The 22,062-nt window shown below is 36.7% G+C and overlaps 1 protein-coding gene across 3 annotated transcripts; it reads right to left on the reverse strand.

Moving 5' to 3' along the window:
- Positions 1 to 1,502: 1,502 nt before the first annotated feature.
- On the reverse strand, positions 1,503 to 21,795 carry LOC142641355 (homeobox-DDT domain protein RLT2). Of its 3 annotated transcripts, none has more exons than XM_075815771.1 (18): positions 20,856 to 21,795; positions 20,302 to 20,748; positions 19,869 to 19,942; positions 15,623 to 16,051; positions 15,456 to 15,545; positions 15,209 to 15,373; positions 14,864 to 15,086; positions 13,922 to 14,022; positions 12,999 to 13,085; positions 12,738 to 12,890; positions 12,455 to 12,610; positions 10,183 to 10,392; positions 9,399 to 10,091; positions 8,752 to 9,315; positions 7,153 to 7,776; positions 6,864 to 6,968; positions 3,771 to 4,031; positions 1,503 to 2,501 (listed from the first exon to the last, which is right to left on the reverse strand). In XM_075815771.1, the coding sequence occupies exons 1-18, from the start codon at positions 20,971 to 20,973 to the stop codon at positions 1,680 to 1,682; spliced, it is 5,322 nt and encodes a 1,773-aa protein (XP_075671886.1). In that variant the 5' UTR covers positions 20,974 to 21,795; the 3' UTR covers positions 1,503 to 1,679. The 3 variants fall into 3 exon arrangements, with proteins under 3 accessions (XP_075671886.1, XP_075671885.1, XP_075671887.1); XM_075815770.1 differs by having other exon boundaries at positions 19,869 to 19,954; XM_075815772.1 differs by lacking the exons at positions 19,869 to 19,942; positions 20,302 to 20,748; positions 20,856 to 21,795 and adding an exon at positions 16,824 to 16,997.
- Between the last annotated feature and the right edge of the window lie 267 nt (positions 21,796 to 22,062).

Genomic DNA, 22,062 nt, shown 5'->3' on the forward strand with positions numbered 1-22,062 from the left:
AGTTACTAATGTTATGTATGATTATTTGAGTTATCAAAGTTGGTTTAAATAACATTTATAGTTTTGCTTTTTTTTTCTTTTTTCTTTTTTGCTGAATAATAAAAAAGTCCCTAATGTGAACTCATCTAGGCCTGTACATAGTGCGGTGCGGCTGGTTATTGGAGGGTTTTTTGCACCACACCTATAGGGTGCAGTTTTCTCTCATACTTGACCGCACCTCATCTATGAAGGGTTTGGCACCGGTCTACACAAGGTGCGGTGCACCATACCGGTTCAGAGCGGTTAGTTCGGTTAATTTCTCTATTTTCTTAGGAATCAAACACAATGCATTTAACAACCCAAACCCCATCATAATCATTCAAATATTCAAATATTCCATAAAAAGAAAAAGAAACAAAGGAAAACACACAAATACAAACAAATTCACAATCTCTCTCTCATAAATATTCAATTTCAAATCACAAAAAGAAAAAAAAAAAAAAAAAAAACTAAACCAAATCCATAAAAGATATATCAAAACTATTGAAAATAAAATACATAAACAAACCTCAATGAAAGCATTTTAAGGAGGAGCATAAAATTCAAAATCTTCTATAAAACTTCCTGAGAATAGCAAAAGGGAGAGAAGGAAAAAGTGGAACTCCAAGAATTGTAGCTTCAAGGGGCATAATACGGTGGCAGCAAGCAGCAGCGGAGGCAGAGAGTGAGGAGAGAGAAAGAGAGAGGCAAGGAGGAGAAGTTTATGGGAGAGGAAGAGGCTAGGCAACTAATGAGAAAGTGAGAGTTGGGTATATAATAATTTTAGGGTTTAAATTGAAACGCTATAGTTTTGATTTTGATTTTTTTTTTTTTTAAGCTGATACCAAAACGACATAGTTTTGGAACTGATATTAAAATTAATGTCAAGCTCAAAATGCGTCGTTTTGGTATCAAATTAAAATTATATTTAAAAAGCCCTAATGTTCTTAACCCAACATCTCCAGCTCTCACTTTCTCAAGCGTTGTAATCCCTTCTCCATTGTCTCTCTCAAACCAACTCTGGTATTTTTTTTTTTTTTGAACAGCTCTCTTGCATTCTTTTTACTAAAACACAATAGATCACACATATGTTAATTTATAGCATATATATATATACTCGGTGCGGTACGATTTCTCGTCGGAGTGTAAAATAGCTGCTGATCGCCACACTGGCCATCGTCAGTATGCCTAAATTTCCTCCGACCACTGCACCAGACACCTACGGTGGAGCTTTGTAGCGGTCGGATCAATTCGGTACCGATTGGTTGCATCGGTGCCGGTCGGATCCTGAACAGGCCTAAACTCATCTACCCAAAGTCATGTATAGATAATACTACCGAGACCTTGATAGAGTTATCATTGTGAACACAACACAATCATTAAAGTATCACTGCTCAAGCAACTTCTACTAAGTATTATGTGAAGCGATACAAGGACTGCTACTAACAAAACAAGTGATGGTTTTGCTATTAGAGATGAGGCCAATTGAACAAAATGGGATATTCATTCACATTTAATTTCAGTTAACATGCTTTGCACGGTTACGGTAACCTTTATAAATACTGTTGGCTTACAAGGATGGTTCGGATGCATCGAGGAAAACAAAGAGTGCAATACAATGATGGAACATCTCTTATACAATAACAATGTCAGAGATTGCATTACTCGCTGTAGTCCGAGGATGTATATGTACCTTGATCTTGGTCAAGGTTCTGCTCTGTGTCCCCACCCCGGTTTCCCTCCTCATCCGAGTCCCCATTTATATATTCATCAATATCAAGATCCCCTTGCTCATCTTCTGCATCTCCTTCATTGTCATCAACATCATCTTCATCTTCATCTTCTTCTTCTTCTTCTTCTTCTTCCTCTACATCTACATTATAATAGGTCCCCTGTAGCAAGTCATCAGACCTGCCAGGATATCCCGCAGCAAAGTCATCCATCACCATATCATCATATTCATCTCCAGTTGCCTGACCATTTTCATAATCATAATCTGATCTTTCTGAACTGCTAGTACTCCCAGCATCCTCCCCTGGCAGCTGCATGCTTTCATCTCCATTCCACTCCAAGCCAATTGGTGATTTATCAAGGATGATATCTTTGGAGTTATCTCTGTCTCCACCAATGACAACCACCTTTGCAGGTCTCTGCCTGCTTCGAATGCTCCGACGACCTCGTCTACGCCCTCCTCGTCCACGTGGTCGTCCTCTCCATCCCAATGCCTGACCCAATCTGTCACTCTTTGTGGAGGAAGTTCTCTTACCAGATTCAGCTCTGGAACTAATGACCTTTCCTTGTGAGCTTCCGCCACGAATACGACCACGGCCTCTTCCACGGCCCCCTCGTCCACGACCAGAGCTAGCGAGTCCACTACCTGAATCAACCCATTTCTCTTCTTTAAGATGTTCAGCCTGATAAGGTGTATGACCTGTGTCATCATCTTTTGAATTCTTGACAGTGGCATATTTTGATGGAAGCTTCTGAGAAATGAAGTTCAAAAAAAGAAAATGTCAGGATTGTATTGGTTAAACAGTATATTATTCAATCAACACACAAATTTAACCAAAAAGAGCAGTCAGTGTTGGGGACTCAGAACTATGGGCCATTTGTTGCCCTGCAACTCTGAAATCTGCCTGGCCTTGGAATACAGCCTGAAAGCTCCCACCTGAAAGCCAAGTCTGGGTACTTCCATTGTAAGGGCAAAAAGGGCACAAACAGGGTCAGGACCAAGACAGATTTGGAAAGTGTGCCAAGATTGCACCTCTGAGGCATGGCCCATAGAATCATGTCCCTGGGACTGATGTCTCAAATTGTGAGGCAACTAGAACCGTACACCTCACAACTCAACATGCTTTGGGGCACTATAAGTCAGAACCTCCATGAGACTTTTTCAACAACAAACTCGAAGTTCATTTCCTACTTTTTTTCTGTTCAAAAGGTGCTATTACCTATAATGCTCAAGTAAATGTTAATAGAAAAGACTGGAGATTTTTCATCCTGCCCTCACATGGGGTTGGGGGGTCATAAAGAAAGAGGGAGTTAAAAAAAAAGCAATCAATGCAGGGAAGTCTCCATCAAACTTTATTTATTGCCCACATAAAAATTTAAAATATTATTATTTATTACCCTAAATCCACCATTTATCATCTGTAACACCATATAGCTCATAACATATGTATATGTATGTATTGAAACGGTGAGTGAACTAGTTTTTGTTATTCCTTCTCAAACTTCTATGTCTTCTGTTAAAGGAGATTCAAGCAATGATGGAATAGGAAGAAGTGTCTGCACAATGAATAAGCACACATATGTATAAATACAAACACATCTAAATACATCCTTAGACATAAAATCCATGCTATTTCCTTTTCACCCAAAATTATTCTAATTTAAACCACTTAAGTTCATGTTGAGGCTGACTTTGTATTTAGCTTGAACTATAAGTTAAAAGAACAAGTTGTATTATATAATCAACATGTTCACCCTTTCTTCCTCGCAAATCTCTAACGTGAGACACTAGAAATTAAGGAGTATTTCTTTTCTTCCTCCATACCAACTCCTCGCCTACTCTATGCCTCATCCCATAAATCTTGAAGCAGGGGAGAGATAAAAGCCTCTGGGGCCTATAAAAATTATTGCTTATACCAAGCCTAGTTCCAAAGTGAACGCTACTGATGAAGGCATTTAACCCTTCTTTATTTAATATTTATTTATTATAATTCAACAGTAATAAGAAAAATACTACTCACGATAACCCAAGGTCCCTTATCCTTCTGAGAGTCCACTTTCTGCTTCAGCATATAAGAGATGGACGCATCAAATTCCATGAGCCTCAGAGCCACAGCCGCTGTTGTATGTGGTATCCATGGAAGTACGAGAACTGTTTCAGGACCAAAAGAATAATCCGTACCACATCCCAAAGGGTTAAAGGATCCCAGCAGCTCAGTGGTGCTCTCAAAGTTCGATGATAAATAGTCCCTCTTTATGGCACTTTCCAAGAATGTCAAAGCCTACAAAAGAACGCAAACACATTCTATGACTTGGTAGCTTCTCAAAAAGAAAAATTAAAAGAGTTCAATAAACAAATGGAAGAAAACAGAGAAAGAAAATAAGAGAAACCATGCCAGTTATATCATAGTCATAGATGTTGTGATTAACAAGTGCAGTACAATATGAGAATAGTATGAGCACAGGATCCAAATTGATTTATCTTCAACCAGATAAAATAACTAAAACATCATGCATAGAATCATGAGGGAGGCAACTTCAAAGCAAGTAGAAGGCAAGAGAAACAAAATGGCATCTTGTACTAGTAACACACTGCATTGAACCCCAAATGTAATGAAAAGTGAATAATGATTAGCTACATCATTCTCTACATTGGCACCCAATGAAATCCCAATGAAAGTTAGAAGTATTGGATAGGTGTAGGATGGTTAACAAACATTTTTAATAAGATGCTGTGTAAACAAAATGCTTGGTATGTAAACAAAAGCAATTTATTACCAATGTAAAAGAACAAAGGAGATTTTTGTGCCCATTTGGAATAAGTTATTTTTTCAAATTTTAGAAAATGAAGTTGTTTGAAAAGACAACACCTAGAAAAAAGTAAACTTTTTAAAAAGCAATCTATGAAATATTGCGTTTTAAAACCTCATTACCAATCAGACTTATTTAAAACTGTACAAATTGCCGTGGAATTAAGCTTATGAGTCACACTATGAAACTTAGGGAAAGAGTGATTGAACATTGGTTAAGAAACCAAAACAAAACTATCATAAATCAATTTGGTGTTATGCTAGGGTGATCTACCATGGAAGCCATTTTCTTACTTAGAATGTAAAGATCCTTATAGGGTTTTCATTAGCCCAAAGAATGTGTATGAGAGCATCTATAGAGATTATGTGGCGAATTTTGAAAGTAAAAGAGTTCCGATTAAGTATACTAAGGCGATTGAGGATGTGTTTATATGGTTTTTATTGGCCTAGATAATGCGTATGATAAGTATCTAGAGAGATTATGTAGTCAATTTTTGAAAGTAAAAGAGTTCCTATTAAGTATACTAAGGTGTGATTGAGGATATGTTGTATGTTTTTTATTGGCCTAGAGAATGCGTATGATGAGTATCTAGACAGATTATGTGGTGAAATTTCAAAGTAAAAGAGTTCCTATTAAGTATACTAAGGTGACTGAGGATATGTTTAATGAAATTTTAATTTCTATGAGAACAAGTGAAGGAAGGCACTACAATTGAGTTTTCTATGAAAATATGTTTGCATCAGGGATTAGCTTTAAGGTCATACCTCTTTGTATTGGTTATGGATGACGTACTAGATCGATACAAGATGAAGCCCCTTGGTGTATGCTTAAAGCTCATGCAAATGATATTAATGTAAGTGGATGAAACTAGACGTAGAGTCAACGCCAAGTTGGAAATTTGGAGAAATGTTTTAGAATCCTGTTTTTTTTTTTTTTTTTTTTTGGTTATGGACTAAAACAAAGTATATAGAGAGCAAGTATAGTTTTTTTTTTTTTTTTTTTTTTAATGATTAGTGATGATGAGGAACCCCCTCAAGGTATGGGCCAGTGGGACCACCCCTAAGGGTAATCACCAAATGCCTACACACCCCCATTGAGCAGGCAGCAGGTGAATTGCAAAATGCCTTAGCTAGGAATCAAACCAAAGATTTCTGGGTTTACAATTAGTCTAGACACTCTCCCTTACCGTTGAGGCACCCCAGGTGGATTATAAAACTTTCTGGTCAAGAGATACCAAAAGAGTACGTTTGATTGAGCTAGGACATAGGGTTATACATCTTCTCATCCCATTTTTTATTTCCAAAATTGATTAGGACCTCTTTTGTAACTGTTTGAATTAATTACTTTGTGTTTATCATTTTGAACATAAAGTGGATATCTTTTAATAAAGTTTTGTACTTATCAAAAAAAAAAAAGGAGTATGTTCTTTCAATATCTTAGATCAATAACTCAGGGATGTAGAGATTGAAAAGGATGTGATCAATAACTCATAAGGACATAGAGATTGAAAAGGCTGTGATCAATAACTCATAAGGACATAGAGATTGAAAAGGTTGTGATCAATAACTCAAAGGATGTGAATCAAAGGTTAAGAGTAGGGTTGATGAAGTAGAAAAGTGCATTGAATGTATTGTGTGCTGGTAGAACACCTATTAAGTTAAAGGAAAAGTTTTATAAGATTGCTATAGATCAGCTATGTTGTATGATAATTTTTGTTAGGCTATTATTTATTAATAAGTAACACGTTCATAAAACGAATGTAGTTATAATGAATATGTAGAAATACAAAGAAAGATATGATGCAAAATGAAGAAAATTGTTTAAAGATAAGGATAGCTCATTTGGATGAAAATAAGAGTAAATTTTTTTTTAGATGGTTCGTTTATGTGCAAAGGTGAGCAATTAATGCACCAATGAGAAAAAAGTGATTTAATTCAAGTCGAGGGAACATAAAAAGGTAGAGAAAGACCTAAAATAACATTAATAGAAGCAATAAAAAAGGGTGTGCAAATAAAGGAGGTGAACAGAGGGTATGATTTTGGATAGGATAGAATGAAAAAAAATTTAAAAATCATGTGATCAACCCCAATTAGTTTGTTGACTATAGCCAATCCCAAAATTTTGGGACTTAAATGTTTATTATCCTTCTATCAATGAAAGGTGCATATCATTATGCAGAGTAACACTAAGCCTCATTATCCATTTCTGGACAAGAAAATGTAGACATTCAGAATCACAAGCAAATATAATGAGAATGATGTTTGAAAGCTCTAATGCACATCCCTTCAAGCAAGGCTTATAACCTGAAGCAGATCTTCAGCTGACGATGAGGAGTGCAATTTCATTCCCCATGATTTTCGATAACTGTTGGTCCAAAGAGGTTGAAGAGCTTCCAGTGGAATAGAAACCTACCAAGCCAGAAAAAAGACAGTATTAACTGCATAAACATTTAAACCCAACCTCTCCCCCCAACACAAAAAAAGTAATAACAAAGCATCAGAGATTGTCAAGCTGCTATTCATATTATAATGTTTTCATTACAAAATTTACAATTTCGAAAACATATCCAAGCATATAAATTGAAGGCATTACCTCAATCAAAGATAATTGCACTTTAAGCAACCTTATCCGGAGAGGAGCTGAGAGTGAACCATGCCAAGCATTTTGAGCGTCAAACTTTGGTTTTTCTTCACATTGAGACACATGTTCAGAAAAATTTAAGTTCCGAGATGAACTGTATGTCTTATGGCAGGAAGGACAGTGGTTGTCTTCAAAAGAATAGACATCATGGCAGTAATCACAAGTACTCAGCAATTGTAGATCCCTTTTCTTCCCATACTTCATTGCAAATATTACTGCCGAATTAACACAATCTTTCCACATCCATTTTTCAAAATCCTGATATCTCTCCAAGGCATCATTTTTTTCACGTTCATTGTTTCCAAGCTCAATTGTAAAAGATGTTGAGGTCTCTGACATATCAGAATCAGCACAGATAGTACTTCTAGGGCTATCAGTGCCTACGCTGAGATCAGGGCCAGGAACCATTTCAATGGCTTCTGTTTTGACAGTCTCTCCACTGTATCTCCCCATAGCAGAACACATGTTCATCCGAACAGATTCCTTGAAGGACATCTCGATCTTCTGCAACATCGTGTGCAAATGAGATTCTCTAACCCCACGTACATCTAAAGATGACAACAAAGCATCAAAACCCTGCATGAAGATGATAGACAATGATTAGAACTGACATGTGCAATATGGAGTATGTTTGCCATTAGAATAATGATTTAAGTAATTAAATTCACGCCTTTTTGGCAACTTAAGCTATTGAAATTAGTGGTAATTTAACATGGCATTAGAGCAGGTGGTCTTGAGCTCGAACCCAATTTCCACTCTACCATTCATTTAAAAGTTAAAAGTTCCACATGTTGGACCCCACTTATTAGGAGTTTTGGCTCACATGTAATGGGGAGTGATGCAGGGCAATTTCAAGTAGCTATATCCTAATCCTCTTATAACTAATTAATTAGTTAGTTAGTTAGATGATTTCTTAAGCATTAGTCGATAGGATTTCAGACACTTGTCAACCATCTAGAGGCTGCCAATGCCAAACAACTAGTATAAGTAGTAGAATGTAAGCTCTTTGTAAATCAGTTTTGGTAATTGAATGATTATTAGCCTTTGTGTGCTATTTGGAACTAAGTGTTCTTGCAAAGGTACTTATCCACCTATCAATGTGTTCTAAGTAACTCAGCCCTTTCATTGTTTCTAAACCATACACAAACAACCCATCACTTTCCCTGCATCAAAGTGTTAGAATAATGGTTAAATAATCAAATTCACACTTTCCTAACAGCTTAAACTTTTGGAATTAGAGGTAGTTCACAGACACATGCAATCTTTGAAAAATTCAGCTAGTCAATGTCTCAGACTTTCAGAATAAGTAGCACTAAAGAACAAGACAAATACTGCACATAGCAGAAATGCCTGAGTTTTAGCACCCAATATTCTAAAGTAGCATATATCTCTTGCCTGTGCTTCCACCAAATGCTCTAGGGAAAGGAGAATGCAAAACAGCTGCTACACAGTTTTAAGTACAGAAAATTCATATAAAATAGATACACATTACAGTTTGATCGTCTATATGGACTGCTAAAGCATGTAATGGCTCATCAAAGAGTAAAGTACCTCTTCAGAATCAATAAGCCTCCACTGACCATCATGCAACTCAACAAAGATCCTGCCACAGCCAGGATCATTTCGAGAAGCAGATGTAATAAACCGCCAGTATCGATTACGTCTGCGATCCTGACCAAGAGGCAGTGATCGATATACATACATCTCTTCCGCCTTGTGACCAATGTAAGATTTTAGCTGTGAGCGTGACCTTTCAGCAACATATCCTGGTTGCTGATATGGAAGATTATCTGGGCCAGCAGGGTAATCATGGATTTGCAGGTTCTCTTCAGAGGGCAAACTGTTAAGATAATTTTGGTCATTCTGTATATTATTTAACTGTTCTTGCTCAACAGCAGGGGCCACAGATGTCTCATTGTTTTTGTCATTAATGGTGCAAAGTGGACTTTGCCTATCCTCTGCCAAGGAAATTGTAAGAAGATTAGGTTCAGCCTTGTTTCCTGCAAATGATGAATAATTTGTCCTCAACACAAACTCTTCTTTCATACGGCGTTTATCAAGTTGTGCCTCAGCCCACATTTGCTTCTTCAGAGCATTTGCCGCTTCTAAACGTTCCTGAAAAACATTCTAATTTCAGATTGCAGGCAATGAAACACGACCCAGCAAATTTTTAAAACACACAAGAAAAGGAAAGGTACCTCAAGAACAACATGGATAGAGTTTCCTTCAATTGCAATCCCAATTAAAGCAACAAGCGCACTCAGGCGCTCCTCAACACTAAGATCAGAATACTCTCCTTCCATAAGTCCCTGAACCCAAGATTCACCAGGATTGCTTTCATCAATATCTGCGTCTTCTTGATTACCAACAACCATATTATTACCAATTCCAGAGACATCAACAGACTGTGCAACAAACAAACCAGAATCTTTATCCCCATTTCCTCCTGACTGCATTGAAAACAAACCCTCATCTATATTGCCAAGACTGACTTGTGGAGTTTCCAAAACATCATCACTCCCCTTGCCATTTCCCAATGGAGTAGCACTGAACTCAGTTGTCTCTTTGGAATTCTGATCCTCTTTATTTGAATTTGTCTCAGTACCTAAATCATCAACCTCAGGATCCTCACCTCCATCACTTTCAGAATCTCCATCTCTTTCAGCATCATCTGCATCTTCTCCATCCACAATACCGCTTTTAAATATCCGGATTCTTTCCCTGGCCATAGAAAGTATTGCCTCAGCATCAGCGGGGTCCTTCCTATAGGCAGAACGTACACAATACGTTGAAGGAGCTGTCCTCTCAAAAAGTTTTGAATCCCTAGATAAGGCAGCAGCAATCGAAGCTTCAGGTGTCTTGCTTGTTGTGAGATCCCGAAGTCCAGATTTCTATGGGCAAAATAGACTAATTAATTTTTTTTTTAAAAATAGTTAAATACACATAAAAAGAGACCTCACATGATGACTAACCTAAAGTTACCTGAATCTTTTCTGCAACTTCTAATATATTGAGGCCCTTACTTCCCTCGAGGGAGAGAACATGAAATGCTGCAAATTTGACAGTTCCAGGTGTCAAACGATGCCTAGATCTACGTGGATTAGAAAAACCCCTTTCTTGCATTATAGCAACAGCACTTTCAACAGCTGCTCCATTGCGCAAATTAGATATTACATCTTCACCATCATTACCCTGAATAGCACCAGGGAAAAAGAATTGTAAAACTGCAACGGTAGTTCTTGATTATTTTAAAGAATTCAAAGACAATTAAACAAACATATTAGGCTAATTCTAGAATAGCATTATATTTTATTCACTTCTGCCAAAGAATAAAAATAAAGAACTCGAAACCAAGCTGATATATGCATGCAAGTATTTCTGTTTTTTTTTTTAAGGATGAAAAGAAGTGTCTAGAATTATAGGCTTGTAAACTTGTATTTCTCATAACATCTAATAGTTAATGACATAGTGTCCCTGATCTTCTCAAAATTTCAAAAACATGTCTTTGTGAGAATATAATGTCCATGTAACAAGTGGTTAGCATTTTACATGAATCAGGAAAAAGAAGCCTCTTAAATACTTTCAAATGCATTCAGGTGTTACAATAACAACAAAAGTCAATAAATAGTATTACCACTGGTCAAGGCTTAAGTTCGACCATATAGAGATTGGTCAAGAGAGAGCAGAATAAATGCCTAAAAGAACTTCCTAGGACAAAACAACAAAAATTTAAGCAGTCCATGTACAATAAGAGTTAGGCAAGAAGATTCTGAACATAGAAGCAGTCATAAAAGTTGAATTTCAGCTATCATTGTAGCAAAGATCCACAATTGTTACTCACTCTTCAGTGAAAATTCACATACATCTTCACAGTACCCTCTGTTATTTACAACAAGCTGAATGGATTTAAGAATACACACAATAACCTTTTTGCAAACCTGACAAAATCAAACATCCCCATTCCCAACCGCTACCAGGACAATTACACATAATGATAGATGAAACAATAATACTTTTTTTTTTTTATAATTAACGAAATTGTATTAATCAAATATCCCAAGTACACCAGGGTTGTACATGGGTAGTAGAACATCAAGCTCTTAAATTACAAATATCAAGCATATCTATAAAAAAAAGTAAAAAGATTAAGAACTACACTCCAGTCCAAAAAGAAATAATGATACATAAAAGCATACTTGTATGAGGTCTACTAATAAGGAGCCACACCAATCCTCCTTTGATAATTCCTGATATGTATCTAAAACATATCCCAGCCTCAATTTGTGATTCTCATATTTGTGAAGCATACCAACTGCTTCTCAATACTCCATGACAAGAATTGATTTGTTATGGGTGAGAATTTCAAACTTCAAGATTGAGTTTCATTATTTGATTACCTTACTGCCATCACAATTAAAACTTTGATACACGCCAAACACAAGGATACAACCTTTCTTCAAGAATATAATGGTAATGATTGTTAGACACAAAAGCAAATCCGTACATGAACGTTTATGGATGCATGCAAGTTATTCTACCTCATGATATCTCAAGGGTAATATAATTTGGTTCAGCCTAACAATAAAATGCACTTACCATTAATTCAATCAATAGTGACTCTATTGGCACCTCAATCCCCAAGAGTCTAGAAGCCAAGACCATCCTAAGTTCACCTAGGTTCTTGGCTAATACCTCAGATTAACAGCCCAATCTATGGACCTAATCCCCATAAATATGTAGCATAAATCTTGATTGTAACGTATATTTGATATTCTACAATAATAATACATAAATAAAGAATAAACAAATGATCAAAATTAAAGAGGCTAATTAAATTAATCATCAGGCAAACTTTCTACCAACTCACAACAAACCCCAACAGGGTTTGATGTTAAATGCAACTTTGTCTATTAAAGACTGGACGAAGAGAATCAAGTCTTTCCTGGGTATGATCTAAACAAGATGCATTCTCCTAGTAAATCATAGCAAAATTGAACCATTCACAAATTTCTGCATGGCATTCTCACAGAATTTTTTTAGGATGAAGAAAAGTAACCATATTCAAAAGACCTCAGGTTAAATTATCTATAACATAAATTTATCTTTGTCAAACTCAGACAACCTTATTAGAATAAAGATCAAGCTATCGTAACACAAGCATTAAACAGTTAATCAATCATGCTGGAACAAACAATATAACAAAAAATAGCCAGATTTTACATTGAGACAATTGCTGAAAAGAATAAGATGTCACCTCATTGTCATCACGAAGATAGGTCTGTTCAATATTCTTTCTCTTCAATTGTGGCCCAAAACCTGCTGATAGAGCAAATTCCCGCAAAATTTCCGGCCATGTCAAAGGATTTAAATGGCCTTGCCAGTTACGTATATCAAAACCCCAAGCATATGCCTGATACAGAATCCCAAAACAGGGGGCAAACGCTATTAGGAAGGGGAAAAATTGATGGAAAAATAAGAGAGAGACTATAAGGCAAAAATAAACTTGCATCACTTGAAACCACTGCCCAATCGCTTACCCCTTCAACAATCTGTGGATGCCCACCTCCGGGGTTAGCAGCACTATATTGATTTGTTCCCAGCCCAGTAGAGGGTGTTCTAGCAACATCTTCAATATCTTTTATGATGGACCTCAGAAGAGCAATATTTATCTCACCTAACAACCTTGGATCCTAGGATGCCAGAGAACAGAGAATGCCTTGATTGCCACTAAGAACAAAACCAGGTAGAATCCTATCCTGAACAAAATTTCAACAGAGAGAAAGAGATAGCAATCTTACATAGTCATGGAAAGCTTGGATGAACTCATCCAGAGTAAATGGCCAGAGTCCAAGAACATCCGCAAAAGTAATTAAGAACCTCCAAACCTAAAAACATACATCACAGTTCCCAACACTTTTGAATAGAAGATAAAAATAAATAAATAAATAATGTATAACAATGGATTTTTTTCCCCCTAAGAATGAGGAGAGGATTGAGTTCATAGGTGTAATCCCAAGCAGTCCTCAAAAAATTGTATGACCATGGATATAGATACTAGACTAACAAACCTCTCAAATTTAGGATTTTAGCACAAGAATTCACCCCTAGATATTCCACTGTACTCTTCTTCTTTTTCTATTTGTAAGAAGAAATTTGATCAGATATGTCCACCGTATGCATTGACATGATATAAATATGCTATTCAAGTAAAGCATAAGGGGCAATATAAATAAAAGAACATTATTAAACATCTATAACTCAAAGTTCAATTACATAACAAAGGAGGTTTGGTTTTATCCTTGAACATTTGCAAACTACTATGCCAGTGACGAGATATTCAGTTAAGATGCATATGGCAAGACATATAAGTTAAAACCATGGAAAAGCAAAAGGTAACTGTTAATTCTGAAATTGATCATGACTTGACAAAACATGGGCTTTCAGAAGGGTACAGGTCATACATTTCTCCTTCAACTTTATTTTACATTTATTTTTCCTTGATTATGGGAATAGCTTGATGGCAATTTAAAAACTAAATAAATAAGGAGATAAAAAGCACCTACAATCAAGTCAAGTCCCTGCTTCCACAAGGGTGTAAAGAGAAAATATGTAGCCTTTTAATTCAGACATTTTCTCCCAAAGCATTTGAGTCTCACCAGATTTTGTCTTAATAGGAAAAGCAGAATAGAAGAAACATAAGAAAATCACAGTTCAGACTCACCATAAGAAGATTCCCTACGTTTTCCTCTGAATCAGTCCAAGGTTCAATAGTGAAAGGCCTTTTCAAACACACAGATTTGGGTGGGAAAACAGCCAGCATATCTAAGAGATAGAGTGATAGACAATGTTAGAAGCTTGAAAGATCACAATTCAATTATACGTATTAAGCCAAAAATACAAGATTCAGGTCATCAATATCGAAGTTAAGCAACTTCATAGCATAACAGAATTTGCCAGTACAGTGTTGCATGCTAAACAAACAAATTTACAAGCTAAGAAAGTTGACAAAATGATCAGATACAAGGGTACAACTATTATTCTGACTATATTAATCTTTTATGGTCTGACCAATTTTTTTCTACAGGTAAATAACAGACCCCTGCAATATTTGCTTGGTTTTATGAAACCAGATCGGACCGGCTAGTTCAACCAGGAACCAGACCCCAAACCGGTCCGGTAAAAACAGCCAAAACTGGTGGTTCAAACTGTGAAAAGGGAAACCAGATCCCTTTCTGGCTCTTTGACCATTCAGTTTTTAAAACCATGATATTTGAACCCATGACTTCACTCTTCATCCCTTTTTAAGGAAGAAGAGCCATCAGGTCCAAAAATATTAGCAACATGCCAACATTCTTATTAAATTGTAATTTCTATCAAATGGAGAAATGGTACAAGACAAATTTTTGGTCATGAAAAATTGTAAGAAAATGTACTAGGCCAACTGGAAAAAAACCCCAAATTAAATAAATATAGAAATGAAATGTTTCACATGGAAATTACTCCAATAAACTTTACAGTGTTGCTAAACTGTAATAACATTTTAAATTTCAACTTCAAACAATTCTTGCTAAGTCAGTGGTATAATTTAATGTCCAGCTCTGCGGATTTATCCCATAAAAATATCATGGTCCTCAAAAGAATTTAACAGGAAAACATAACCCACCTCGATATAACTCAAGATTTTGCAAAGTATCATAGTCAAGAGAGACTATTGAAGGCAATCCCTTGCTGGATGTGGCTAACTCCATGAGTTCCAAGCGTTCATCCTCAATGAGTTCCATTGATTCTTTAGCAATTCTACGAGCAATAGCTCTCTCATTAGCAGCTTTGAGCCTTGCCGCCTCCTTTTCTCTTCGTAGTTCCTCTTTTTGTCTTAACTTCTCAGCCTAAGTACATAGACAAACATATTAAAAACTTCTTTTTTCCAATCTGTTACAAAACAGAATAATTAATTACGATCACATCAAATAATAAGGAAGCAGCTACAACATCAGAATCCCAAACTTACTCTTAGTGACTCCTTCTGCAAAAACTTCTCCCTCCGCTCTAGTTCACGCCTTTGTTCCCTTTGGTATCTCTCCTCCTCTCGCTGCTTTTCTCGCAATAGCCTTTCTTCTTCCTTCCGCCTTTCACGATCATGCCTTTCCATCTCTTTCCTTATTTGCTCTTCCCTCTTGATGCAATAAATAAATACATAATATTAGTTAACAAAAAAATAGGTTTGCCAAAAAGTACAAAAATAGAAAGCGCTGCACCTTACGCCTCAAAATATCTTGTTTTTCAAGCTCTTTCCGAATCCTCTTCTCATGGGCTTCAACTTCCCGTGCTATTCTCGCTTCCTCACTCTGCAAGAGGAAAAGCATGCATTAACTGCTGATCAATAGTTAGAAAAAATGAAATGGTTCATAGTGCAGTGAGATACCTTGCGCTTTCTCTCCATCCGTGGAACATCCTCATCATGGGTGACCCTCCTGTCAGACGGCAGAAAAGGATTTTCCAATTGAGTAATGGGGTGAGCAGCAAAATGAGCATCCATGGCAATGTTTGGAAAGGCATTCTTTCGTGGAACAGTGTCATACTCTCCTGAAACAGAGGGCAAGAGGTGACCCTGCCTGCCTTGGTTAGGCAAAAGATTTAAACCAGGCACCTGACCTTGAAAACTATATCCAGAAGGTACTTGTTCATTCCCATGCATGAAAGAGCGCCCAGAAATTACTGACGAAGTTCTGGCATTTGGACCATCTGTGGGTGAACCATAGTGGTAAGATGGAGCAACTCTCTCATATGCATCAGTTCTAACAGTTGGTTGCTCCGGAAGAAATTGGTATTCATGGAGAGCTCTGCCAGCACCCTGAGGATGAACCAAGTGAACAAATCAATCTTCCCTTATTTTCTTCTTCTTTTTTGGTAAAAAAGATATAGAAAATAAACGAACAAAAAGGATGTTCCACCAAGGGGGGAAAAATCTTTTGGAAGGACTCGTGTCAAGGCAAAACAATGGTAGAACTGGAAAGTATTTTTTAGGCAAAGAAAGATAGAACCTCAGATATGCAAACTAAGGACAGATCAAAATGAATAAAAATAGAAAAGGGATTGAAAACAATGAGTAAATAAAAGAGGAAGCAGAAGAGCCCACAACAAAAGATGCAGTCAATGCAGCCAGAACCACAACACCAACACTTTTGAGACTTCACATGGAACTTCACAAAAGCCACATAGAAATCATTTTTAATGACAGCATATATTGTACAATAAGAGAGATTGGAAATATAATAGCACAGCGGAGGAACTAGGAATCAATTGCAGTTTTTTAGGAGGGGAAACTATAGTACCAGGAAAGATTTTTCAAGGTGCATTAAATGTGTGTGCATGTGAGAGAGAGAGATAAGGCGGGGGGGGGGGGGGGGGGGGGAAGGAAGACAAAACCCAATTATTTTTATAAGAATAGAACATGATAACTTAGAGCCAAACACTAAAGTCCTTGCTTCATGAGATGTGCCAAATGCCAAAAAAAAAATAGCACAGTGCCACAACAGAGTTCTACAAGTACAGACAAATGTGCTATAGTTTTTGGGCATTATTTTATTTAACTTTCTCTCTCTTTCTATAATAAAATATCTTACCTTCCCTCTCATTCTCTGCTCTTCCTCTTCTCTCTGTCTCTCTTCAACAGAAGGATTGCTCTCTCTCAACCAATTTCCTCTCAAAAATTCCCTCAACAAAACAACACTGCCTTCTCTTTCTCCCTCTTTTCTAGCTTTCTCAGCCAAATTCTCTCTCTATCTTGTCACTCACAGCGGTGGGTCTGTGTAATTTTTCAATGGGTTTTTTTTTTTTTTTTTTTAGGTAATAAGAATAATATTTTTCAATGGGTTTATGGATTAGGGCATTTTGGTTTTGGGTTATGGTGGTTGTTGTGAGGTTGCATTCAGTGGAGTTAGATTGGAGGTTGTTGGTTTTTGCATTGCCGGTGGTTGTTGGTTCGATTGGAGAGGGAGAGAGAGTGGTGGTGTTGGGTTGTGGGCTATGGGCGGATAAATTGGGTTGATGGGAGTGGTGCTTAGTTGATTGGGTTGTCGGCGGTGGTGCTGAGTCGGTTTGATTTGGGTTTTGAGAAGAAGAAAATGTTGAATTGGGGTAGGAAGAAAGAGCTTCATAGAGAGAGAGAGAGAGAGCTGAATGAATGTAAAATGGTTGGAAATATTATATTAAGGTATTGAATTTTAAAATAGAAGATGTGATGTATGGTGTATTGTAAAACGGTGTGTTAAAATATATAAAGTGGGTTTTGGTGTATTAAAATGGCATTTGGATTGGCACAGTTGATGCTAGTGCTCTTAGTGACTAAAGATGTATATGTATATAAATGTGTGCATGAGGACATCAACTTGGAAAAGTTAGTAAGAACCTCCACTTTTAGAATCAATTTGACTAACAAGATCAAGGAAGGCTGATTGTTTGAAGTTTAACAATAAAAGGCCTTGTAAGATCGAGTAACTCCAGAAATCTGTATATTTTCTATTTAAAATATAAATAAATAAAAGAATTGGATGTATATTGGACAATTCTAAAAGTACATGCAACATATTTGCAACTTTAAGTCGATTAAACTGTATAATTGGACGTGTGCTTGTCATAGTGATTTTTCTTCCACTTCTTTTTTTTTTTTTTTTTTCTTGATTGCTTAAATTCTTACAATAAATTTCCATAAAAAGTGGTTGCTTCTATGGGGAAGGATTGAGTAACTCAGAAGGGTTGTGTTGAATTGTAATTTTTTAACAGACTTTCTTGTGCACTTCCTTTTTTTGATAAGTAATAATACTAAAAACTGCAAAAGGTGTACAACTTTTCTTTATTGGACAAAAGGTAACCCTAGGATGCCAAAAGTATACAAAGGAACTAGTGCTCTTCTCCACGCTAGGTTGTGCCATTTTATTAATAAAAGTTCTATTACCTATCATATATATTTAAATGACTTGGTTGGACCTTCCATATTATTTCCAACCAAGGCTCACCGGCTGTGGAGCGACTTTAGAACTTTTGGGATTTGGTGGTTCCCTCACAATCAGTGGCAGATTTCCTCTTTGGTTGGTGGAATTGGTTGGGGAAGCACTCATCTAGCATTTGGAATTTAGTTCTGTTGTGTTTGATGTGGTGTATTTGAAATGAACGTAATCGGCGGACCTTTGAGGACTTAGATAGATTCGATGACCAACTGCTTGCTCTTTTCACTGGTTCCCTTTTTTATTGGTCTAGGGCTTGGGGACTCACATCTAGTGATTCCCTCTCTTTGTTCCTTAGCTCTTTGTCTTTGTAATTAGTTTTTCCTTTCTGTTTCTGCTTTTCTTTTCTTTTTTGTAATTTCTGTTTTGCTTTGTGCTAGTTTGCATAAGGCAGTTTTTTTAATATACTTATTTCTTACTTATCAAAAAATAAAAAAAAATTCCAGCCTTTTCCCACCAAAACCTAATCAATTCTTCCTCAAAATCCAACCAATCCAAGCACCACTAGACCAGACCCAAGAATTCTAAATCTGACTTGGCTTTGTTCCCCTTGGTCCACGTCACTCCTTGGTCATCTATCCTTTATTTTCTTGTTCAATTTTATTATTGCATCATTCTGGTTTGTACTACGTCAAATTTGGTATAAAAGGAAAATCCAGTTAGTTTGAAGCTTCGCCGCTGATTAAGATAGAACCATGAAAAAAAAATTAGAACAAAAATAAACAAAACATGAACTGAAATAAAACAAAAAGCTGTGAAAAAAAAATTGCCAGAACCACTGTAACCCATTCCTTACAAACCATCATTGTCATAACCCACCCAACACCACATCTTCAAAGAGAAGTCAACCCAACCCCAAAAAAACCCACACCAACACCCCCCCCCCCAACCCCAAAAATTTAAAAAAAAAAAAAAAATACCTGCATTTAATTAATTCAAACCTCAGCTGCCGTCACAACAAAAATAGTGACTGTAGACTAGTGTTGCATATGCAATCACAATGGTAAGAATGTGGAGCATTTGTTTATTTAATTTTTGATTTCTATGGAGTCATGAACTATTTTTCTTTGGTTTTGGAGTGAGATGGGTGATGCCAAGAATGGTGCTCAGTTTGCTTCACTTTGATGTTAGAGGAGAAAACCAACTTCATTCCAGAATAGGGTATGGAATGTAGTTTTGCGTTTGCTTTTTCTTTTTTTCTTTTTAGTAAGTTTTTTTGTGTATTCTATGGAACATTTGGAAGGACAGAAATAGGAGAAATTTTTTGGGGCAAAAGCCTTGTATGGAGAGAATGTAGATCCTCAAATGCTTCTGATATTTTAGATTCATTGTATTGTTGAATCTTTCATGTGAGCAATTGAGTAAATTGCCAGTATACTTGAACCACTATCATCGCTCGTGTATGTCTATGCACATATACGTATATTGGATGAACAACTGATGTAATTTTTCTATGAATGACAGTGACTCATAATTTTTACTTAATACAACCATTCTAAATCATCAAAAAAGAAGCGTCCTACATCAGAAGATTTATGAGTTGTATAATTCATCAAGAATGCATTAGGACACCCAACAATAAGTCACTAAAAAGAAGTAGAGAAGAATGTAAAAATCAAATGCATCAACCATAGCCATGCCATATTATGAAGACTAATTTCTAACCTTGATCGGTTTAGCGTCGGGTCGCTCATATAACTTTGGCTCAAATGGCCTCCCAGACTGCTTCTGCTGCCCCACTGTCACCGCTCCTAACATGACATCAAAAGGCTATAAGAGTTCAACAACTTTAGAGTACCTTTAGTACTTAAAAGCTGTATAAACTGAAGCAAGTTGAATTACTACTCCATTAATCAGAAGTTCAAAAGAGCACATTTTCATGTCCCATAACTAAAGCTAATCCCACCACCAAGAACTGACTAACCCCATCAAAGTTGCATTGTCAGAAAAAACTTATAATTAATTATCAACTTAGTTCAACAAACTACTAATAAGCAAAATACACCATTATCATGCTCTTCCAACAATGCTGGCAATTAAAGATGCAATCACAAAACAATTAAACCGAAAAAAACACGAACATATTAACAAACTTTACCTATCGGTGCTCCAAATGCATCAGGCGGCAAGGAATCAAACTCCATCCCGAGAATGGGCCCATCCTCCCTCAGTGGCTCCCCCAACTGTGCCTCCACAAAAGCAATAGCCCGAAGCTCAGCTATCGTCTGCTGCGGCTCGTAGTACCTACTCATAACTGCCACATCACCTCCCATCCTCGCAACCGCAACCCCGGGCCGCCCAACAACTCGTCGTGATTCTGCTAACAGACTTGATGCTGAGCCCGAACCCGAACCTAGCTCATTCCCAACCTCTGCCACCACCATTTCCTCCCTGGCCGGAGAATCCTTCAGCTGCCGCTTCCCTGACGATGGACCTTTCCGGTCTTTCAACCTCCTATGACAGAACCACATCTGCAATTGCCGATCAGAAAGCCCTAATTTCGCCGAAAGCTCAGCTCGCAATGCCTCCGACGGGTACGCCTCCACTGAACCAAGCACAAATTCCACTCAAATTAACAAAAATTTAAAAAAAAAAAAAAAAAAAAAGTTCACCAGTTAAAATAAGCTCAGGAAAACAAACAAACAAACAAACCAGCATAGGTTTTTTCCAGAATCTCCAACTGCGAAGCGGTCTTCATTTTCCGCTTCGTCTTGTTCTCAACCTCAGGCGGCTTCTTCTTCTCTCCGTCGGAACCAGTAGCAACCTCCATTGCCGAAGATCAAGCTCACTACCAAAAAAAACCCTAGAAATCGAACCTCACCGAAGCTCAAAAACTAAGGAATTTATATCATTTCCAAAAATACACATACAAAATATCTCTTCAACTCCGAGCTGAAAGAAAAAGGAAAAAAAAATTCCAGTTTCTCGCTCTAGAAACAGAGTTTTTCTGGGGCTTGACGGGAAAAGCGAATGTAAATTCAACGACTTCTTTAGTTTCTCTCTCTAAAAACCGTGAAGATGGGCAATTTCTCTCTCTAGAGATTAAGATCATCAAGAATCGAAGAGCGTGATTGAGATGTGCGGTGAGATTTGGGGAATAACAAAAAATAATAATGCTACTACCACTAATAATAATAATAATAAATATAATAGTAGAAGAAGAAGAAGAAGATTTATTAGAGGATTGAGAAAAAAAGTTGAAAGAAGAAAATAATATTAATAACAATAATAATAATAAAAAGATGAAAAGAAAAAAGGATTGGGAATTTTGATTAAATGAACAACAACAATTTCTACTACTACAATTACTACGAACAAACGAACGAACAGTCTTTCTCTCTCTAATCCCATCCATATTTTTGCTTTTTCTTTTTTGGGTTTTTGTTTTTTCTTTTTTGAGTAATAATTTATTTGTTTTTAAAAGAAAGAGAATAATAAATTGAGATTTTAAAAGGGGTTGGTATTTTGTCAGATGCCTTTTGAAATTTTTGGGAGTGTGTTGATTGATTCACGACTGAGGTTTTGTGGTTTTGTGCGGTGAGTTTTTCTTTTTTTTTTGGTTTTGGGTGTGGCTGGGCTTTGGTTTGGTCTTTGGTGTGGATATTCTTGGGTTTTGGGTTTTTTTTTTTTGATATATATATACTCGTAGCTCTTTCGCTTTCTGAGCTCAAAATCGAAGCGGTTCTTTCGCGGCGTGTGTTTAATTTTTCGTACGATTGAAATCATGGAAAGCTGTTTGAGAAAGTGGGGATTCCCAACAGCCTTATGGCGCGTGTATTGAACACGTGTTTTTTGGTGAGTGTCATTGTCCCCTTCTTTTTTTTTTTCTTTTTTTTTTTTAAGGGTCATCAACCCACGA

This window comes from Castanea sativa, chromosome 6 (genome assembly GCF_040712315.1).
Source record: "Castanea sativa cultivar Marrone di Chiusa Pesio chromosome 6, ASM4071231v1".
Classification (NCBI taxonomy): domain Eukaryota; kingdom Viridiplantae; phylum Streptophyta; class Magnoliopsida; order Fagales; family Fagaceae; genus Castanea; species Castanea sativa.

What these genes read in the sequence shown, in the direction of transcription:
- LOC142641355 (XM_075815770.1), bottom strand. Translation starts at nt 20,973, where the DNA reads ATGGAGGTTGCTACTGGTTCCGACGGAGAGAAGAAGAAGCCGCCTGAG. An exon ending in AAATCTTGAGTTATATCGAG is followed by an intron (nt 14,023 to 14,863) that starts GTGGGTTATGTT and finishes TCTATCTCTTAG; the next exon opens with ATATGCTGGCTGTTTTCCCA. An exon ending in ATAAGGGACCTTGGGTTATC is followed by an intron (nt 2,502 to 3,770) that starts GTGAGTAGTATT and finishes TTCATTTCTCAG; the next exon opens with AAGCTTCCATCAAAATATGC.